Source organism: Lontra canadensis, unplaced genomic scaffold, assembly GCF_010015895.1.
Source record: "Lontra canadensis isolate GAN:19392208 unplaced genomic scaffold, GSC_riverotter_1.0 scaffold40, whole genome shotgun sequence".
NCBI classification, from domain to species: Eukaryota; Metazoa; Chordata; class Mammalia; order Carnivora; family Mustelidae; genus Lontra; species Lontra canadensis.
Genome location: NW_022631034.1, coordinates 16,633,318 through 16,650,831, shown reverse-complemented (window position 1 = coordinate 16,650,831; position 17,514 = coordinate 16,633,318). Strand labels below are relative to the sequence as shown.

Below are 17,514 nucleotides of genomic sequence, written 5' to 3'. Positions count from 1 at the left end.
TTTTTCTGTCAATGCTACTTTATTTTTACACTTCAATTTTTTATCCATAACCTTTTTTGTTTTAAAATTTTTTTGTTTTTTTTTTTTTTTTTTTTTTTTTTTTTTTTAGTTTATTCTCATACGCTGGACCTTCCATTCTCTTCTCCTATTAGCTGCCTCTGATCTTAACTTTCCCTGGTTCTGCTACATCCAAAACATCACAACTGGAGCTCTTGGGTGGCTTATTTGGCCAAGCGTCTGACTTCAGCTCAGGTCATGATCTCGGGGTCCTGAGACTGAGCCCTGAGTTGGGCTCTGTGCTCAGCGGGGAGTCTGCTTCTCCTTCTCTGTCTGCTCCTTCCCTTTCCTTTCTCTCTCCCCCAAATTAATAAATAAAATCTTTGAAGAAATTTTAAAAATCATAAAAAAATTTCAACTACCCATAGTATGTTAAGGGTTTTTACATTAATAGTAGGATGCTGTATGTTTCATTTCCAATACATTCCTCTGATCACCAACATTTAAATGATCCCTTTACCTGTAACAGAACATGAGAATATCTTCAAAGACTAATATGGTGATTCATAAATTTGCTTCCTAGGTCAAAATTCAGAGGCTATCATCCTGTAAGTACAGGTAAAAAAAACAAAACAAAACAAACTTTCCCTAAAGACAGTACCTTATATGTGCTCACATTGAGGCTCATTTGCCACTTCTCTCCTCACATAATTTTATGAAAACCTTCTATAATTTTTCCCCAAGTCTTGGTACTTTTTTAAATATACATTCTTTCTCTTAATAAATACATTGGAATCATTGGATTATAAAACTGGAAAAGACCACAGCCTCATTATCAAAACCACCCTTCTCAAATTTACATTATAGCTTGGAGACATTAAAACAAACACTTATTCACGGTGAAGTAATAGAAAGTACTAGGAAACAGAATCTAGATTTTTCTTATTCTAAGTTCAAGTTCTTACTATAAATAATACCCCAACTTTTTAATATCTACTTAAAAGCACTCTAGGGGGAGAAAACTAATATTTACTTAGTAAAATATATTGGTTCTGTATTTTCCATTTTCTTTCTACTATTACACATGGCTCTACAAAACTCAATAGCTTACAGGATGCATACTTTAATTATGAAAGCAATATTTTATCTGATTTTAAATTACTGTGTTCTGCAAAAGTTGCATCATTTTCGTCAGTGCCTTAGCTTTCACTCTTTTCAAAACAAAAAAGCTAAGATTTTAGTAGCCATATGAATTGTGTCAGATGTTGCAGTTCTATAGTTTCTAAACAGCTGGCATTAAAAAAGGGAGCAAAATGAGGATGTTCTATGGAACAGATCCTCTGACCATCCAAGGTCATTTCCCCCCCATGGCTAGGAGAATCAAAGACAACAGACATACAAAACAACCAGTCAGATACCATTTTTCTCAGAAATGCCACAGCCATTCTGAATTCAATATGCTTCCCAATTCTGCTCCTCAACTTGTTTTTATTTCCTGACTCTATTACTGGCATCATAACCCATCCACTAAGGCACAATAATTTGGGTGTTATTCCCAAATCCTCTTTTTCCTCATTCTCCAAGTATAGTTTGCTCATTTTCATTTTCCAAAGCTATCAAATTTTAGATTTTTTCCTGCATCCCTATCTCTACCACCTTGATACTAATTCCCTTACTTGCATGAGAGTCTTCTTACTGATCATCCTACCTCTACTCCACTTGTCCCACAGTGACTCATCTTCACAATACCACCGAAGTGAGCTCTCTAAAACCCATATTTGATCATGTCTCTCCCTTATTACAAAGCCTATAATAGCTCCCAAATATCTATGGGGTAAAATTCAAAATCTTTCCATTACATGGCCTCTATCCATTTCTTCAGTCTTATCTTTCATTTTATAATTTCCCTTCTTCCCTACCACCAGTTCCACCCTTCAAGTTAGTCATAATAGACAACTTACTTTCCTTTTCCTGTATATTCCATTTTGTTTCACTCCTCTGAATTTTTGCTCACTGTGTTCCTTCTACTCAGAAGACACTTCCTCCTGTAATCCCACTGTTGAACATTTACCATTTTCAATACTCAACTCAGAGCTCACCTCCTCTCTGAAGTCCTTTTTGAATCTCACCCTCTCCATGCCAATAGAAATGACCATACTTTCTACAGTTTCCCCACTGAGCTTTTATGAAAGCATCTGTAACAGTTTTTCTCCCCCATTAATTTGTTGACAAGTATGTCTCCCCTTTCTGGAATGCAGGCACTCTGAAGCAGGTACTGTGTCATACTCAATCTTTACTCGCATAGGATTTGCATAGAGTCCATCACATATTAGGAACTCCAGTATGTGGAAGGAATGAATGAGCCAACAAAGAAAATAACCATATAGGACCCTCCTGAAGGAATATTTTTAAATTAAAATACTCAAAATAATTTGGTACTGACCATAAATTCCATTTTCTATTTAACATACTTTATTCATTAAAAACTTAAGATTTATTCCTCTGAAAAAATCTGGGCACATATGTATAGTATTCATATGTACCTGGATATACAATTTTGCAAATTATACTAATTGTTTAATTTTATTAATTTAATGGAATATCAAAATGATTTATGGTCAACTCCTTAACTATCTGAAGGCTTTTAATGACTATCCTGGCTTATCTAGGACCTTTTCATGTGCTGCTTCTGCCACTCAGCTATGGCTTACTTGTCTAAGCTGGTTTTCACGTCTTTAACTATCCTGCTGCCGGCAATGAAAAGCAACAATCTGTCTATATCCTAAGTGAAGGACACTGAACGGGAGAATGGAAAACATGGTTCCTGAACATGAGATGATTTTGTGCATTAGATGATCTGCACAAAATGAATTACAAGATCACATAACTGGATGAGATAATATGTATTTATTATTTCAATAGTGTTGCTGTTCATTATGACCTTTTTTCTTTTTCAAAATTTTTTAACTAAAAAAATTATTTTTAACTCAAAAACTATTCCTAAGTACTTCTGCCAATTTAATAAATTGGAACAGATATCTGATAATTAAAAGCTTTAAAGACATGAGTAAGATATGAGATCACTAAATTTTTCCTAATCAACATTTAAATCTATAAAAACTTTCAATAAAAATATTTTCACTGACAGTCAGTATTAAAAACTAAAAATAATAATAATAATTCTAGTAGAATCCAATAGAGAAATTAACTTTGTAGTTAACTTTACAGATTATACACAAATTACTATAGTAATCTCTTCACTAAATTTATAAAGGCTTATTCAGAGGAAATGCTTTAGAAATAAGTTAATTCCTAGTATGAGAAAAGATAAATCCAGCATTCTGTTGATCGACACATACTGGTGAGGATCCCAATTACCAAGATGATGGAAAAATGGGTTGGCATCTTTATTACATATAAAGACAGCTATGTTCTAAACCTGTGCTGTCTAATATACCAAACATTAGTAGCCACATTTAAGTTAAAAATTCAGTTTCTCAGCTGCCCTGGTCACATTTCAGCTGCTCAATAGCCACATATAGCTAGCGCCTACTACATTAAACAATACAGAAACATTGCCACCACACAGAAAATCTGCCTGGATAGTACTACTCTAAACCATAATACAAATATCTAAGTACTTTTTAAAATGGCAATACAAATTTAAATAGGAATGTTTTGATTGCCTATTTATCAGGAAGGGAAAGTATACATTTACAGATGAGAAAAATAATTAAACAAATATAAACAGCAATGAAGGGTTTAAGTATATAAATTAATTTACGTGGCTTAATTTGAAATTACACCATATCAAGTCTGAAAAGATTTTCAAGACAGTTTAATCCTTCATCCTCATTTTACAGGTGAGGAAATGGAATCTAGAGAACAGTACAAGAAAAAATAACTCTCATTTAAGATACTTAATATATCCAAATGAAGTCACTATTAAAACAACCAAAATTTCCTATAATGGATAATAAACTGAAAAAAAGTGAAGTCTAAGCTATTCTGTGTGTCTCAGAATCAGTTTTCCCATTAGATACTCATATGCTGTATGTGTATCTAATGGGATACACATTAGATAATGTGTATCTAATGTGTATTAGATACACATTAGATAATGTGTATTGGCACAGTGGTTAGGATTTTGGGTCCAGGGTTAAGCTGCCTAGGTTCAGATGTTGCTCCTTGACTTCTTAGCAGTATGAATTTAGGCAAGTCATTTAGGCTCTCTGAGTCTCCATTTCCTCTTTTATAAAATGGAAAAATAATTAAACTACTTCATAGGTTTGGAAAGATTAAGTGAAATTATGTATGCAAAGTGCACAGAGAACCTGGTTCATAGTAAGCCCTCCAAAAATGCAAGTTGTTATGAAACTTGCATTTGGTTGAACCTAGACTACTGGCGACCTTTGATTAATTTCTATTCACCCTCAAGCTCCTAAGACAGAGAGATACTTTGGAAAACATTCAAAGATCATTATGCAAACACTAGATTACATGGTTGTTCTACCACTTACAGTCATAGGAGAATCTGCATCCAAATCTCTACCAGCACTTTACCCATTGGCTTCAATACCTTTGCCATTCAAGTGTAATACGAAGCCCCACAAGCAACCTATGGGTCTAATTTTTTTTTTTTTTAATGAAATAAATCACAAAAGACCTTCCCATGTTAAAATGGCGGCATGTGTTTTTTATATTGGTGGCTGTGGGTAAAATAAGAAGTGGGAGACTCGATAAGTAAAACAATTTTGAATGACCAGAGTTTGTAACTTCTCAGAGAATCATATACTCATATATTTAAAATTTATGCTTCTGTATATTAGTAAAAGTTGAAGTAACTACACTTAAACCCATATTTTTGAGAGTAAGTTTTTATAAATACACAGAACAGTTGGTATGTAATGGTAAGAAATGTTCTTTTAATAAGTTTTCAGATACATCAATACAATTTCCTAGTTCACTATGGTAGAAAAATAGGTACCCAACTTAATGTTATCCCCAGAAAGTATAGAGATGAGAATGGCATCTCCAAGTCCTACCCTGGAAAATGTTTTATTCTAAGAGTAGAGAAATTGAATAGATTACAACAGAGGCACCAAATGGTCAAAGCTTCATTCTTCTGGAATATTTTTATAACGAAGCTCCAGAGTCACCTATATCAGGCATGGTCCAAAACAAACCTCAAATCTTAGTCAACCTTGTACATTTTAATCATCATTTCAAATCAAACATTTTCCTACTTGTAGTTTTCAGAGTTCTAACTTCACTTTCCATAATATCAGCACTTACCATATTTTGCTCTTCAGATAACTTTTATGAATACATTTTTTCACTTATACTAGGTAGTAGATTTCTTGAACTTTTACTTAGTCTCCAAATGAAACTAATACACTTTGCAGACATTTTGAAAATATAGGTATTAATTGATTATTTCATGAGGCAGAATGGAGTCAGAGTACCAGATTCTAGTGATACTCCGGTATCACTAATAATCTGATCTCAACTTCAGCTTCTTCAAAGGTCAGGCTCTTTGGCTTTAGAATCATTTATAATCATTAAATGGAATGATTATATGGGCTGATTTTTAAGATTACTTATATTTCTGGAAGTTTATGTTGTTATGTATCAACTGAAGTTTAAATAACTACGTTCAAATTTTCAAAGGCATTTATTTTCAAGAATAATTTTTTTAAAGAAATACACAGAACAATTAGGTTTGCAATGGTAAAAGCTGCCCTTTCATTAAGTTTTAAGAGATATCAATAAACTTTATTGACTATAGAACGGCAACAACACACACATGATAACATTGCTCCAGAAGAAATTACAGAGTGATCAACACATGGCATTTCTAATAACTGTCTCTATGAGATATCACTTGCTATTTTCTTTCATTACTTCACAACATTCATTTAAACTACCATAATGATCTTCAGTTTCCATAAATAAAGTTACATAAAAAGTTGGCTAACATACTTACTAAATAGACTGTCACTAATAGTTGGAGCTCAGGAAAGATTTTATTCATAGGAATAATTTAAATATATTTAGATAAACATTTAAAGTTCCCATCCTGTTTTCTGTAAATATTCCAAGATTATCCAATAGTTCTGAGCTTCAAATCAGTACTGTCTTGGGGAGAATGATACATTACTTAATAATGTAAATTATTATAGTATATTACATTACTTAATAATGTAAATATACAGATCAGAGAAGAGTCTACTATCATTATTAAAAATGGAAACACTGTACATGTAAGTACTTGCCAGTGAAAATCACTGATATGATTCAATTACCAAGCGCACTCCTTTGTAACACAATTAGCATGTTTTATCTTTAAAAGGAAAAATAACTAGTCAGACACAAATAATTCTTTACACCTTCCACATTCCTATTCTTTCTGTACAGTTACCACATTTGTGCAGTTAAAAAAGAAAACAAAGTTCTACCTCTACATTGGCTTTTTAAAATTTCCCTATCACATACTAAAGTATGGTCACTGATAATCTGTATGACATTACAACAAACTTTTCTGGAGCTCCTGAAAATTAACACCAAAACCTCACTGGTGAAACATAAACATATAATCTGATCTCATTATTCACATTAAACAAAATGAATGACTAAATCTTTCTGAATTGATTCTGCTTTGTTGTTAAAAAAAAAAAAGCTATTTCCTTCATGCTAAATTACAAAATTAACCTAAAACACATTACAAACAGAAACATTAAAAGATACTAATTATACAAACTGGAATAAATCATTGGCATTCCCTCAAGTGCTAAAATGTCATTCAGTCCTGGTGACATAACAAGTACCATTTATTGTCTTATCATTCTGAATTATAAAATCAGAGATGAACCTGACAAAGTCACATTAATTTTTTTTTTTTTTTCACAACCATCCTGATTGATTGAACTACAGAAATTCAACTTGCATGATATTTTACTATCTGGTGTAAAGTACAGGGTGCCTGCACTTTCAGCGTCAGAAGAAATTCACCTTACTGTGGAAGCACTTCATCTCCCAGAGACCTTTAAGTTTTACAGACACTCCAGGAGATTCCTGAAATGTTTCAAGCAAAGGCAAACCTGCCTTGGTTTTTTTTTTTTTCATGGATAAAGTTGCAGTTTAGTTGTTACATCTTCCATTCCTAAGAGATGCAAGATCTCAAAACCACAGTTGCTTATTCAGAATTAACCTTACCTGCAGAGAGCCAGACTAGCAGCCCCTTACCTAAGCTGTGATTAGGTTGGGCAGAACCCAAGTGATGGAGGGAAAAGAGCCAACTCTGCCCACAGCACTACCTGTGGCTCCCAAAGAGGTGGTCTAGGGTAGGGGAAGCGAGGATTGGAGTGGTACAAGGGACTTCTTTATCCGGACCATATTTGGGGAATTGTTCTAGCGAGTGCGTCCCCTCGCTCTAAAGAGAAAGGGAATCTCGGGGAACACGGTTCTCCCTCGATCTCTCCATCCGGCCCCACGCGCTCGGCCCTCACGCCGGAGGCGGGGCGGGGGGGGGGTGTTGTGGAGGAGGAAGGCAGCTGGTCCCTAGGGCCCCCACGAGCAGTTCCCGGCGGCCGCTGCGAGGCCTGGACCATGCCCGCGGCCTCGGGGCTCCGACCCGGACGGGCGGTCGATGCCCCGCGCCCGCCCGCCCGTACGGTACCCAGACCCGGCCCTTGACTCACCGCTCTCCACCTCGCTGCCTTTCTTGGCGGTCGCCGCGTTCCCCATGACTGGGGCGATGGAAAGAAGGGGTCAGGGAGGGGAAAGGGAGCCGGGGCCGTCCCCGCCACTCCACCGGCTGAAGCAAGTCCCGCTTCTGCACGGGTCGAAGCGATGAATGCTCCCGGCGCTGGCGCCCCGAGACCGGGCGGGAAGACGGGGCCGGTTCGGAAGGCAGGGCTTCAGCCAACTCCTCAGCCCGGGAGGCAGCAGCTGTAGCACCCGCGGCGGCTGCGACGGCGGGGGCAGACACTCCCCTTTCCCCCGCCCCGCCCCCCTTGCTCGGGCCCCCCCCCCCCAACCCCCCCTCGCCCAGTCCCGGTTCTTTCTCCGCGGGCGGGCGCGCGCCGGAAGTGACGTATGGTCCGGACGAGGGCGACGGGGTGAGGGGCCCTGATCGGGGGCGGCTGAGTGGGGTAACTCTGACCGGCACCTCGGCGGCCCGCTGAACTGGCGCGTTCTCGCCCGGGATTGAGCTCGGATGTTCATCCCCGAGATGTGGGAGGTGGCGTGAGAACCGTTAGCTTCGAGGAACCTGTCATCTCTCAGCCTGGAGTCCCCCATGCCCTGGAGCGGGGCCGCGGGAAGCCGTGTGGGCGCTCGGTTGCTTGCTTTGTGCGCCGTATCCCGGCGGCTCCTCATTCAAAATTGCCTTGTCCCGACAGGCCGGGGAGAACAGCACGTACGTGTAGAAGATCATATGCGAGGGGAGCCCCGTCGTTCTTGCTTCTGGCGGGGGCAGACTGGTCAGCACGTGCCACGGCAACAGCCTCGTCCCTAATCTCGACTGTGGCTGGGAGCCTCAAGATGCAGGTATTCGCCCAGCCCGTGCGCACGTTGTCTTCCGGGTTCTCGGGCATCCGTCGCAAGCCCTTGGATGTTTCCAGTGCGGGTTTCATTCACCGCGCTTTTGTGGGGTCACTCAAGGTTTTATCAGACATCCCAGACGGAGATAAGGAAAATTTTACTTCTGCACAATGTCTGTTGATGCGAGGCTTTGTATTTAGCACCTTTCTGTGTAGATGTTAAATGCATTCCCAATTGATAATTGCTTTTCATCGATATACATAGAGCACCCACTCATATACTTAGAGCACTTGAATTTTCAAGTACCTTTATTTATCGGGTGATTTATGGGGCAGTGTAGTATTTTCCTTTTGCATGTTCCTTTGAACTCTGTTCTGTGAGCATTTGGTCCAAACCTAGTCCGGAAAGTCTGTTAACTTCCTGAGGGCGAGACCACATAAATCTGTTTTGTGTCCCCAAGGCACCAGATGCACAGGGTTTAATGGACACCTGCTGACTTGAAAGTAAGCTGAGGATATTTTTCAGAATTTTTTTAAAAAAATATTTTTCATTACTGACAAAAACGGAGTGCTAACTGAAGAAGTTCCTGGGTAAACTCTATATCTTATGATCAATTCTGTTAAATTAACTGAACAAATATTTGTATTATATACACTGTATTCCAAGTACTGTATAAATATTAACAAATTGTTCCTCAAAATCCTGTGAGATAATGTAGCTTTACTATCGTTATTTAATGTGCAAACTGAGGGACAGAGAAGTTAAGCAATTTACTCTAGGTTACACAGCTATCATCTGGTGGAAGCAGGATTTAAACCTAGGTGGCTGCACTCCAAAGTCCATCCTTTTCTCTGTAATGTTGGTCAGAAACCCGTGGATGTTGTGGTAAATTGCTTTCTCATTTGAAATCCATTGATTTGAGATAGAAGAGATTAAAAGATACAGTTCACTATTGGGGGAATTTCATTATACTGTAGTTCCCCCTTATCCAGTTTTGCTCTCCACAGTTTCAGGAAACAGGTCGTTTCTCCTTCTGACCTGTCAGGAGGTCAGTGGTAGCCTAACACTAAGTCATAGTCTATACGTCCTTCACTTTATTTCTTCTCATCATGAAGGCATTTTATCATCTTACCTCATCACGAGAGAGGTGAGTATAGAACAATAAGATCAGAGAGAGACCATATACACTAACTTTATTATATTATATTGTTAATATTGTTAATATAAATTGTTAAAATTATTCAATTTTATTATTTATCATCAGCCTCTTGCTGTGCCTGTTTTATAAATTAAACTATATCATAGGTAGTGTGCATGCATAAGAAAAAACACTGTATATATGAGACTTGGAACTGTCTGTGGTTTTAGGCATTGACTGGGGTTCTTGGAATATATCCCCCACAGATAAGTGGGGAGGGACTACTGTATGGTTTTGAGGGTTTCTATTAAATCCAGCTAATATAAAAATAACAGAAAAAAAGGGTTTGGATTAGATAGGTTTTGTGTCAGCATGTAACAATGTTGCAACAATGTCACATCTTTCCAGTCATGTTTTGTGCTATAGATGTGACATTTGCCCTACATACATGGAAAATTCACTGAATAGCATTAAGCCACATAAATACCAAATTAAAGACAACTTTTTGGTATATTTTATATTTCTAGAATCCTGGAATATTCATACTGTCCTCATTGGGGTGAGTTTTTAAATGTATGCCTTTTTATAGACCAGTTTTAATAGTAAAAGAGTGGTTATAGGCATAATTTGTCCCTTTTCTTGACAAGATTTTGAGTTCTAGGCCTCTAATAAGAGGGCAGCTGAATAAATCATTAATTTGCAAAGGATACTGTTGACAACTATTACAGAGTTACATACATCATAACTACATTCTGGAAAATTAATAAGTAAAATATTCAGCTTTACAAAATTTGTCCCTTTCTCAATTTAACTTTATCATTGGTTAAGAAAGTACATTAATTATTAATTTAAAAAATTATCAATGGTTAGAAATATCTTCTTATTCTTTTTTCCTTGTACTATTTGTTATATTAGCTTACACTGCTTCTCTGATTCAAGGAAGATTATACTTTAGGAATATAGTTTCATAATTTTCAGTTAGTTAACATTCATAGTCATTTAGTTGTCATTATATACAAGTTGCCTTTTCATTATTAGAGAAGAGTTCTCTATAGGAAACCATTGTTTATGTAGCACATAGAAAACTGTGTTTCAAGAATTTTTTTTTTACATTCCAGAAGGGGCAGAAATGTCATTAACTGTTCAGTTATTCTTGAAATGATTAGCAGTAATATGGGGCAATTGCTGTCCTTTGCCACAAATGACTTTGCTATAACCTAGACAAGTACAAAGATAAAACTATTTCTATAGGAAAGGAGACATAGTAAGAAGTGGGTCATTACAGAGAAAAGACTTTGAGTCCTTTTCCATATGATATTTTATCTGAGAATCTACAGCACTTTGTAGCAGGGAAAATTATATTTCATTTTGGAAATAATTAGTCTTACATTTTCTCATACTTTGTAAAAACATTTTCACATTTTTTTATCTGATCCTCAAAACACACCTACATAAGCTAGACATATTAGCCCCATTTTACAAATGAGTAAAACAAAAGTTCAAAGAAGTAAAGTAACTTGGGCAAGATCAGTCAAATGGTAAGTGGAAGAATGCTAGGTTTTGTGTCCTTTTCTGAGAGACAAATGTAATCTCAATCCACATTAAGATCTAGATTTTAGTATCCCCAATTTATAGATGAGAAAAATAAGGCTCTAGATTTAAGAGCCTTAGCCCTTTTCTTCTTAGAGATATCTCTTTACTTGGGAATGAGAAAATGGGGAAAAACTAGTAAATTGTTATTTCGGTTTATTTTGTAGTTTTTAATTATATTATTAACTTGGTTTCCAAGACTTTTTAAAGCAAAACACCCTCAAAAATAATGTATATCAGATATATTTGTTTTTCCTTTATAATCACTAGGACGGATAAGCTGAAGTTGGTAATTGTTGGAGAATATGACCAGGTCATTTGTTTTTATACTGTATTTTATACCAGATAAGTGCAAGCAAAACTTACTTAACCATCATAAGATTATAATTTTTTGAATAATGTTAGTAACCCACATAGTCTGATATTTCATTATTGTACAGTATTATATGTCCAAAACCAAATGATACCACACTAAATATCAGGCAAAGGGCAGAATAATACTTGCGAAATGAGGAAGTAATTTTATAGTTAATAAGTTACAAATATGTGGTGATAATTGTTCAAGTCGTTGTAGTACAGTACGAAGTTTTCTTCTTGAGCTGAATTCTATTAGTCCCTTTGTTTGATGACAAATTTATTATCTAAATTTCGATATTTGTCTCTGCGTGTTTTTTTTTGTTTTTTTTTTTTTTGTTTTTTTTACAGATGAGGAGACTAAAATAGTTGATTATGGTTAAGTAACCTGCTCAAAGTCAACAAAAATGAGCTAGAAACAGTAGAATTGTAGCTTATCTCTTGTGTAAGGACTAGAATACAAACTAAAAGTGGTTTAAGAAAAAAAATAGTTGGAGGGGAGAACAAAATCAACTTTTTTTGCTTTCTTAATATGTAATACACTATTTCAGAAAAGGTATGTTTATTTTGGATATTCTGGTTATACTAGTGTGTTTCAATGAAACTATGGCTAAATTTCTGCTATTTCAGTTTTGTGTTACGTATTTTTGGACTATACCTATAGACCAAAAATAACGCCTAAATTTACAAAACACTTGTTTCTTTATGAAATCATGAACAGGTGGGGCAAGAGCTTTCATGAAATCTCAGCTTTTACAATTTAAGCCCATCTTTGACTAAGGTGAATCTGGCCCACTGAAATAAAACGGTATTCATACTTTGGCAGTAACAAACCAGAGTGGTGTATGATGAAGTAGAAAGGGTTTGAGTTTTGTATTCAGAAAAATCTGGATTCATGGTCTGTTATAGTCACCATCTTTGACCTTCACACAACTATCGTTATTTTCCTTGGTCTTTGTTTCCCAAAGTGTGAAGTTACATGGATTAAATTAAGTCATCTGTTAAAAAGTACTAGGATAATTTTTGTCCTAAAATAAAGTCACTGTAATCCTGTGCCCACCCTGCAATAACAATGTTTTCTTGTATTTATGTTTCAGCAGTAATGTTTAAATGTTTAAACAGTATATAGAAAGCATGATAAGAATATAAAGATGAATAAAATCAAGTATTTGTGTAAGGCAAAATGGACATGTAAATAATGATTTAAAATAAGATAAGTTAACTTTGGAGTAATCAGAACTTCTTCCAGATGTGCATCTCTCCTGGTTTTATGGAGTTTCCTCACAGCACGGCCCCCAAACGGCAGTCTTCAGTCCTACCTCAAAGGAAGAAACCAAGATTGCCTCCTGCCCCCCAGCCAGAGGCGATGTCAACCTCTCAGCACTTGCCAAGGGAGAAAAAGAACAGCAAGAAGCAACTGAACATATTAATGAAGTACAAAATGAAATAAACAGACTTAATGAACAAGCCACTGAGGTGATTTTGAAAGTAGAAAAGAAATGTAACATCTCCGCCAACCATTTTTCAAGAAGAGGTTGAAATTTATTGCCAAAATCCCGAATCTTTGGTAACAACATTTGTCAGCCATCCACAAGTGTCTGCACTGCTTGGAGTATAAAATCAGGTTACAGAATAGATTTTAATTTTGATGAAAACCCTTACTTTGAAAATAAAGTTCTCCCCAAAGAATTTCATCTGAATAAGAGTAGTGATCCGTCATCAAAGCCCACTGAAATCAAATGGAAATCTGGAAAGGATTTGACAAAACGTTCAAGTCAAACGCAGAATAAAACCAGCAGGAAGAGACAGCATGAGGAACCAGAGAGCTCCACCTGATTTACTAACCATTCTGAGGCAGGTGCAGATGAGATAGGAGTGGTCATCAAAGATGGTATTTGGCCAAATCTATTATAATACTACTTGGTTCTTCATATGGATGATGAAAAAGGGGAAGGAAATAAGATGCTGCTGCTGATGAAGAATGATTGGAAGCTATTGAAGAAGTAGATGAGGATCAAGATGAGGAAGATGATGAGGGGATGGAAGGAGGAGGATGCAGGAGAAGATGACTTAATGGAACACTGATGGATTCCAACCTTCCTTTTTAAATTTTCTCCAATCCCTGGGATCAAGTTGCTCATTCACCCTGTTTTCTGAAGTGTCTTTTCTCTCCCTTTATACCATGGTTCTCAACTTATTCAGGGGGAATATAGTGGGAAAAGAATCTCTACCCTCTTCTGTTCCAAATTCATTTTTATTTTTCCTTGTCTCAACAAAAACTTTATGGAATCAACACCACTGTGCTCTGTGGGGAAAAAAGAAAAACCTTCTGCTCCCTTAGCTATGCTGAAAGCTGGAAGGTACTAGGCCCCTGTATAGTAGTGCATAGAATTCTAGCTTTATCCCTCCTCTGTATATTGTGCTCAGAGATTACACTGTGTCTTTATGTGAATTTGTGCAATTAAGATTTACCAACATGTACCTGTCTACTTTCTCTTGTTTAAAAAAAGGAAAAGAAGCTTTAAAAAATGAGGTTATCAAAGGTCAGCAAAGCGTGGGTTTGAGATGTTTGGGTGGGTTAAATGGACATTTTGACAACATGGCTTCTCCTTTGTCATGTTTAATTGTGATGTTTAATGGATATCCTTGCAGTTTAAGATGACACTTTTTTTTTTTTAAGATTTTATTTATTTCACAGACAGAGATCACAACCAGGCAGAGAGAGGGAGACAGGCTCCCTGCTGAGTAGGGAGCCTGACGTAGTGCTCAATCCCAGGACCCTGAGACCATGACCTGAGCTGAAGGCAGAGCCCCAACCCACTGAGTCACCCACGTGCCCCAGGATGACACTTTTAAAATAAAACTCCTAATAATGAGCCACACAGGCTCGCTCTACGTGACAGATTTATATCCTTCCAGCTTAGCTACTTAAAGACTTCTCTTTTCCAACATCATATTTATAAATGTTATTATGTTGTGTATTACATATGATTATACTAATATAACAATGGGGCACCTGGGTGGCTCAGTCTGTTAAGCATCCAACTCTTAATTTCAGCCCAGGTCATGATCTCAGGGTTGTAGATCAAGTCCCACATTGGACTCCACGCCTAGTTTGGTGTCTGCTTGAGAATCTTTCCCTCTCCCTCCACTCCCTCCCTCTGCTCATACTCACTTGTTATCTCTGTCTCTCTCTAAAATTAATAAAAAAATAACAGTATAACCATAATAAATATTACATTATAAATGATTATACATATTGGTTCTGTATAATCACATAACCATTTCTGTGAAGGGTGGAAGCAGAGTACCATGACTGACATGGAATGAGAGAAGGGTAATTTTCTCAAAGAAATTGTCATATAGGATAGGTAAAAGCAACAGATATCTAATACAGTAAAAATTAGAAAGACTGCTCCTAATCAGTTTTCCATCCTGGGGGACTAGATAACAGAAATCAGGAATGAAGAACATAAACCAGCTTTTAAATTAATGAGAGGTATATGACTTGAGTCCTACTGAGTTTGAGTTGGAAGTGTGACATCTAAATGCGGATGATGAAGAGCAGGCAAAAGTAGAGTTAGATCAATACAAGAGTTGTGAATTCAGTATAAAGATAAGAGTCAAAGCCACAGCTCTGACTGAAATCTCATTGAAAATGTAAAGAATAAAAAGCATCTAAGAATGGACAATTATGGAACAGAAAAGAGAGGAGAGTTCTAAAAGGAACCTCACATGGTAGGAGCCTGGAGTGGTCAGACAAGCTGAGAGAGAAACAGGAAATATAGTCACAGAGGTCAAAGAATGAGAGAGTATCAATTTGATTGCATGCTAGAAGTTAACTAATATAAGCAAAATACTGGGAGAATATACAGATGCTTGTAGGAAGGAAAAGAAAGCTGAAGAACTGGGCTTGGCATCCTCAGGAGCCAGACAGCTCCAAAGATTTGAAATATTTGTTGCTGATTGACATTTTTGCCGTAATAGCCAATGGAACAACAAAATATGTATTGTCATCAATCTTGTTCTTTTCCCACAATTCAGTTTCTAACGAGAGAATTCAGTTGGCCTGTCTTAGGTTAAGTTTTTGCTTCTTACCCAGGATAAGGCACATGATTAGCAATCCTGGGATTCATCATCAGTGGGGAAGCAGAGATTTCCCAGTACCAAAAAGATGGACTAAAAGTTGACCACTCAGTAAAACAACAATGTCCATTACAAAGGTTTTATTTAATGGTGTTAGTAAATGTAAGTATTTCTCCTCAGTGGTGCTATAAAGGACTACTCCTCCCCCCACCGAAAATGTGATGGACTTTACATAAAATCATAGAAGTTTTCAGTTAAATACATGAGTAATACTCTGTTACCTGACGTGGTAGGCAGAATAAGGCCCTCCCAAAGATATCCCCGTCTTAATTACCAAATTCTGTGAATATGTTACCTCGGTTGATAAAGGGAAATTAAGATTGCAGATTGAGTTGTTTGCTAATTAGCTGACATTAAAATAGGGAGATTATCCTGCACTATCCTGTCGGCCCAGTGTTGTCACAAGGGTCCTTAAAAGTGGAAGAGGGAAACAAAAGGGTTTTAAGTGATGTGATGTGAGATCTCTACATCATTGCTGACATTAAAGATGGAGGAAGGGAGCCATGAGCCAAGCAATGTAGGCAGCCTCAAGAAGTTAGAAAGGTCAAAGAAACAGATTCTCTCTGAGGGTCTTCAGAAAGGAACACAACAGTGCTGATACCTTGGTTTTAACCCAATGAGATCCTGGACTGATTTCTGATGTACTGAAGTGTAAAAATAATTTTAAAAACCACCAAGTTAATGGTAATTTGTTTCAGCAGCAGTAAAAAAACTAATATACCTCACCCTATTTTAAAAAGTAAAGAGAGGTTAAGTGAATTGCTAAATTGTCTGAAGCAAAACCAGGACTGAAACCCAGACTCTAGAGTCTCAAGAAGTTCTCTACACTTCAAACAGGTGTGTTAGAAATTCTTTCCATAGGGCGCCTGGGTGGCTCAGTTGTCAAGCGTCTGTCTTCTGCTCAGGTCATGACCCCAGGGTCCTAGGATCGAGCCCCATATGGGGCTCCCTGCTCAGCAGGAAGCCTGCTTTCTCTCTCCCACTCCCCCTGCTCATGTTCCTGCTCTCGCTGTTTCTCTCTCTGTCAAATAAATAAAGAAAAAAAAAAAAAAAGAAATTCTTTACATTTAAAGTCATTATTTGGAAACACTGATTTCCTAGAAATAGGATAAAGAAGGAGAAGGCACTTTAATTTTCTTCTAAACTATTCTGTTAAATAACTATTGAGTATCCAATTAAATAGAAAAGTTAAATATGAACTTTTAGTTTTTGTGATCTGGAAGTTGAAGGGGTTATTTGAATATATGTGGAATATGGCAGAACCTAGTAGAAAATATTTAAGGTGATTTTTCAACTTTGTTTCTTTTCCATCTGGCAAGTATTTTTTTCTCAATATTAATTTCCAAATGTCTTGGTTTATATTATATACTACTTATAATCATAATTACTCTCTAAGAAGCTATGAATCTTGCTGCATAAAAGGTACACAGTTTTTTTATGAGTAACTTCAGGGTTAGGAGTGGCTAGAGAGAGCTGAATTGCTCAATCTGGAATTCAAAATTCCAGAGTAATCCAAGGAAGAGAGATGGGAAGGGAACAGTTAGCAAGAAGTCTGGGGACTGGGGTTTTTTATATGGAGTGGTGAAGATAATGGCAGCTAAAAGATCTAACATGTGATTCCAAGTTGTGTCCTACATAGCACTTGAGGTAGCTCCCAAATCTTCAACTACATTTTTGCTACATGCAACAGCTTTAGATTTGTGATTGCTCTAAAGGAAATGATGAAGTATAAAGGACCATTTTTG

The 17,514-nt window shown here is 36.9% G+C and overlaps 1 protein-coding gene and 1 pseudogene across 1 annotated transcript in view; one reads left to right on the top strand and one right to left on the bottom strand.

Annotated features, from left to right (window-relative positions):
• The window catches only part of PRKACB (protein kinase cAMP-activated catalytic subunit beta), a 125,823-nt gene extending 117,908 nt beyond the window's left edge, over positions 1 to 7,915 (bottom strand). The window contains exon 1 of the mRNA XM_032870235.1: positions 7,698 to 7,915. Within this exon, the coding sequence (XP_032726126.1) occupies positions 7,698 to 7,743 (46 nt within the window). The 5' untranslated portion in view covers positions 7,744 to 7,915. The remainder of the gene's footprint in view (positions 1 to 7,697) is intronic.
• A 4,098-nt stretch (positions 7,916 to 12,013) lies between these two features.
• On the top strand, positions 12,014 to 13,708 carry LOC116875097 (annotated as a pseudogene).
• Positions 13,709 to 17,514: the final 3,806 nt, after the last annotated feature.